Source organism: Patiria miniata, unplaced genomic scaffold (genome assembly GCF_015706575.1).
Source record: "Patiria miniata isolate m_02_andy unplaced genomic scaffold, ASM1570657v1 HiC_scaffold_6, whole genome shotgun sequence".
NCBI classification, from domain to species: domain Eukaryota; kingdom Metazoa; phylum Echinodermata; class Asteroidea; order Valvatida; family Asterinidae; genus Patiria; species Patiria miniata.
The window spans coordinates 11,609,982-11,615,942 of NW_024037073.1; the positions used below are offsets into that span (position 1 = coordinate 11,609,982).

Sequence of the window (5,961 nt, forward strand, 5' to 3'; positions counted from 1 at the left end):
AAAGAGAATAATATACATCCGAAGTTTATGGTTGAGAAAGCAGCGGACTAAACCACTGGGCGATACAATATAATTACTTTCACAATATTTTCCTTGTACGTGATAATATACCACCATATATACAGCTAATTCAAATGATGCTTACAAACTATTTTGTAAGATACAGTTTGAATTTGAAATTTGAAAATTATGCATTTAGGCGATAAAATACTTTAAATGAAACCAAAGCGCATCTAAAAATTTAGCAACAACTATTTACCATATAATTTGTATTTGCAATAATTGGGGGGGGGTAGTGATGCAATACCCACCCCCTCCCCAACTTCTTACTCAAATGCAAGTGTACTATTCTTGCAAAGAATTTTTTTTAACAGTTATTGGTTCAGTTGACGAACATATGATTATTTTTAGACCGATCTGTTGCAACGTCACAGTTGTAATTGTTACCGACCGAAATAGTTGGCCAGGTTATAGCTTGCTGATTCAATCATGTAAAACGGATTTGTAAACTTAATTCAACCATTACAAAACCCAAACAATCATTAGACGCTAAGTTTCAGTGAAAATCCTGAGCATGTATAATGTGTTATTCATTGAGAGCAAAGGCTGTTGCCAAATAATGTCTTTATTTACAGCAGGAATGTGAACCAACTGCATTTTTTGCACCACAACTTCAAGACAATGGTGCTCCATGATGCGTGACTCTGGAATGTAACCCAAGGTATCATTGAAAAGCGCACAGCTTCAGCTTTAAGATGATAACATGCTTCTTGCTTGTAAACAAAAGTCTGGCCATAATAACCCTTTCAAGTTGGGTTACCTTTTTTTTTGAGACACCCTGTATAGGGTATGTATTGTTTTCCTTCATTGACGTTATCAAGTTTGTAAAACTATATCTATATGAATTATCAAGCTTGTGAATCAACATGTACTACTCTTCCCGTTTTGAAATGAATTGCTATACTTATTGACTCAAATGGAAAACATTTTGGTAAAGTTTCACACCTAAACAACGGCTCGTAAAACAGCCGTTTTCAACTACCATTCTAATACTAAAATACTTCACAGCAGCTTGACATTAAACTACATTTCCGCTCGTTTCTGACTGTTCCAACGACAAACACTTCCATACCGGAGTCTGAGTTCTATTTGACCTGACACCTTTCATGTTCAAAACGACCCTTTTCTTAGACAAATGTACACTTTTGTCAAATATTCCGGGTTCATCATTGGCACAAGTGTCTTTTATGCCCCAAAAATTATCAAGAGAAGTTAATGTATACATCCTTACATCGTTGTAAATATCCATTAATACACTTAAAAATAGGCTACGTAAAGTAATACACATAAAGGTATTAACTCAAGTCAATGATACAACAAGTATAAGTTCTAAAATCGATAGCAATTATATCAATACTCATTTTCCTAGGATGTATGATTTACATTTTCACAACTATCGACGGAGAAAAGTACTGATATTTGCTTCAGGAGCAGCTGTACAAAGTGTTAACCCTTTATTTTATGTTTTTATTGGCTACCTATTTAGTAGGCTACCTTATACATACGTAGTCACTGACACAATTGGAAAACAATTTGGAAAGCTTCATACTTTCTTAAGTGTCATTCTAAATAAATTATTTTAATGTAGTTTGTCAAAACTATGTTCTTTCATGCTTGTCCAATAATTCGATATTGAACTACTGTTTATTGAATCTACCTCAAATTAACTGTATATATACTGTAATTTTATATTCATGCATACGCACTCACCATCAATTATCTTAATACACATTCTACGTGCTTTTATTTTTACTGTACTAATTCCTTGTATAAGATTATTGTTCTTAAACTTTAAAGTAATAATAACACATCGTTTTACACATTCATACACTTAAACATAGGAAACACACAATAATAAATCTATGTTATAAATCCTTATACATTAACATATCGAATTTTGGCAATAGTTCAGTTACTGAAATGGTCGATAACCATATCATAAGTGATTTTAACACAATGCACGACAAAATAGAGTACTTATAGCTCATGTAATGCAACCACTTTTTTGGTATTGTTTTTGGAGAGTTTCCCACTGATTTCGGGGCAATTAACAAAGTTCTTATGCGCACCCAATGGCATCACTTGAAATAGCATCACTTCAGATGCAGTTATATTACACTGTGTTACGTAAGTTACATTTCTCAGTATGAGTAAGCTTCCATCCTATTACACATTCAGTTACATTTTGTGCAACATATACCTTGTAGTCGCTATGCAATCACATCATATTAAAAGTTAAAAATGAGTTCCAAAATATCAAGCACATTTTATACAAAACCAAACTGCACTTCAAATTTTAACATTATAGTAAAACAAACCAAAGACATCTACCAAAAAAAAAAAAACCAACGCCACTTTATTAAAAATATCAGAGCATAGACATAAAAAAAACATGGCCAATAAAAAAAATCACATGGAGTAGTGTCATATACAATACTCAAAGTAAGAAAATGAATTGAAAGGTTTAAAGTTGCTTCCTAGTACGAGATGGTCTTACATTAATTGCAAAACGAAGACAACTGATTTCATTCCCTTGGAGCAAACGCAAAAGCTTCACATGTATAATCAGCTCAAAAAGGGTGGAAAAGGAAGGGTTTTTCAAGAGGAACAGAATAAACTTCAGGGGAAAAACATGTTCAATATATGGCAATCCTCTGTAGTCTTCCAGACAGACGTGCGTACATGTCAATGTTTTCTTGCAGGAGATTTTACCCTTCTCTGACCATGGAGCTAGGAACAGTGCCGATGCATCTATTCTACCGTTCTCAATCTTTATTTTTACGACGTGTAATTAAAGTACAACGAATTGAAGAGGGTTGCTGTTACAAAAAGATGCTGTCGGACCATGAGTCTCTTGCTGGCTTGTATGACCCACACAATTGGATGCCTTATTGGACGGCCTATCTTTACAATCGTCATCGGTCACTCATGGGTACGAGAACCAAACGTGGGACGCCTCATCATCATCATCGTTTCAATTTTAGTCGACAAACTTGTCAAAGACATCCCCTTGCTAGATATTATCCCTTTTTCGAAATGGAATCTCCAAGCGTTTTGATGTTTGCAGCATCCACTTTGTGTTAATACTGTGGCCAGTTGAATTCAACGCATATTTGCTATCTAACGTTGGTACTTGGTAGACAACTTGTTTGCAACTTGGCCAACCTACAATGCTGTGCCCCTCCCCTCCTTCTTACTGAAGACGCCACTGCGAATATATATTACCGCCCAACCCCGCTTGTAATTTATAAAGTCGAAGCCGGTCTGATTGTCCGACGTCGAGAGCGGATACCCCTCAAACCACTTGAAATCAGGTAGTATGAGATTTTCTTCATTTCCAGCCGAAGCAGAGCAGAAGTCGTGTATAACACCCATCTCTTTTAGCATACTGTTTGGTTAATGACTATGATCCAACTGTCTCTTAAATAGTCGACACCTTGCAGTTCCTCATGCTTTAGCCCTCTGTTTTGTCAGAAATTCAATTAATTGTGTGGTTACATCCTGCAACTATAACCATTACGGCCATAGGCTACTCCAACAGCGTTCCGGTAATGGTTATTCTTGTGATGATTCGGTGACACCTTGCAATGAACTGTGATTACGAAGCGAGTTTGGGAAACACTGATCAATATCAGTAGGAGGGACCTCACGCTACTGCAGCAGTTCAAAGACAAAGGTCACATCCAATTATACATGAATACAACCTCCTGTCCGTTTCAAAGTTGCTTTATATTGTGCGGAGAAAATGAATCGGAAACTGTGCAGATCAAGTCCAAATATATGTAGAGCAATTCCAGGCTTCAACAACGGTGCCAGTGAATATTTACGGAAATTTCCAGCCCACACTTCAAGTCGATTCTTCCACCCCCCCCCCCACACGCCTACCGGGTATAACTTGACGACACCTCTATGTATACCCAAATGTTTTCTTTATTTTGCTCCACATATTATTTGAGGCACTGTCCGATTTAGCTGCATCTTTGACTGCAGCGTCAGTGCTTTCTGTGAGTTTAGTCTTTTCCAGAGACCCTACTCTTTTCTCCCAACCTGGTTTTTGCGTTGCCTTCTCCGATTCAATCAACACATCTAAGTACTCTTTTAACCCTATGGGGTGAGGCTTGAGGGCGATCTTTTCAAGGCGCTGTGTACTACGGTGAGACTCCTTAATCAACTCGGAAACAGCCGCTTCCGAAGTGGCTAGATCAGCTCGTACTTTTTTTATCACTTCTTCACGGGTTTGTTTTCGCCCCTGTGCGTGTCTGTATCGGCTCTCGATATTAGCATACGTTTGTTTCTCTTTCACCATTTTCCAATGATATCTGGAGTGCTCGTAAACGTGGTCGCTTGAGGAACACTTGCCAGGACACACAGTGCAATCGCCCCACGACATTGCACGGCACAAAAACGTTGCGTTAGAGTAGGTACATGGGTGATGACAGGTGTAGAGGCAGTTGAGACAATTCGTGGAGCCCTCGTCTTCATCTCGAATTATGGTCAGTTTTGGAACGAGAGCCTCGTACTCGTAAGACTTACATTCCTCCATTTCCTTTTCATGCTCTTCAAGCATTTTTATGTCTTTCTTTAACTGCTCCGTTTGTGCACGAGCGAACTCAATCTGAGGCTTTACCCCTTTCAGAGCAGCCTCGAGGCATTTTCGTTCCTCAAGAACAGCCACGGTGAGGATAAGACTTTGTGGCTCTAGGTAGTCAAGAGCGTCGAAAAACGTCTTCATACTTTTATACCCCATTTGCCAGAACATTGCTTCAATCGACATTCCACCATCTCCTTGACTTGCAAATAGTGCCGAGTTGTTGAACTTAAACGTGTTACCAAAAGGTAACTTTGCCTCTTTAACTGCATGGAGGACTTTCGGTGTTTGCCCGTCACAGAAGGTGATCAGCAGCAATATATTGGGCTCAATATTCTTGCCAAAAATGGAAAGGATTGACTCAAAGACATACGTTTGCGTCGGAGTAAGACGAGCTTGTGAAGCCTGAACAACGAAACCTACAGCATCAATGTGATCCACACCATGGGCTTCAGGGTGAGTGAAAAACTCCTTTATCTGTTCAACAGTAGCTCTATCGTGCTCAATACCTCTGGTATCCCCAAACCCTGGGGTGTCAATGATTGTCAACGTGTAGGGAACGTTGATATGATCACTGTAGTGGATTGTATACGACGTTATATGTTGTGTTTGACTGTGAGCTTGTGATTGATGCCCCTCCCCCCGTTCGTCTACCAGCTTGAATCTGAAGTTATATTCCCACTTCACCCCTAAGATGTAATTGGCCATCGTATTGATTAAGGTACTCTTACCGGTGCCTGTTTGACCAACGACCATTATTACCTTGTGAGGCGAGGGCATCCTAGATCGCGCACCCGCAACACTGTAACTACGGAATGAATGTGACATAGAAACTGACTCCTCCTTCAAAGGGACCAAGAAAACAACTGGGTGCCCAACTTCTGAAGGTAGCACTTTAGAGCTTTGAGCAAGCTGCTCAACATATAGGGCCACACTTCTGGGGTCGTCACTGGCGCTGGGGGTACTCATGATGAAGATGATATGTCCAGACTTGACCTAAACGGAACAAATGACGTACAAGCACTTTAATGGCTTATCGAGTCGGGGTTTTGCCGGCCGAGATGGGGAAGCGTATACTCACTGACTCACTGACCCTTCCACACTGATTGTAACTTTTAAACAAGACTGATCTCCAAAATTTGAACAAGTATTAGGGGCCTACCTCTTATTGTCAACAAATAGGCTAAGTCCAACCCATAGGCGACATGCGTGAAAAATGGTTGTGTAAGACTGTTGTTAAATTAATGAAAATCTAACTAACACACTAGCTCAGGTTAACCAAAAACCAATTCAAACTTACAACAAAGAGGTCC

At 39.2% G+C, this 5,961-nt stretch overlaps 1 protein-coding gene across 1 annotated transcript; it reads right to left on the reverse strand.

Moving 5' to 3' along the window:
• Nucleotides 1-3,967: 3,967 nt before the first annotated feature.
• On the reverse strand, nucleotides 3,968-5,356 carry LOC119743245. Its single transcript, XM_038219649.1, has one exon. The coding sequence runs from the start codon at nucleotides 5,354-5,356 to the stop codon at nucleotides 3,968-3,970; it is 1,389 nt and encodes a 462-aa protein (XP_038075577.1).
• Between the last annotated feature and the right edge of the window lie 605 nt (nucleotides 5,357-5,961).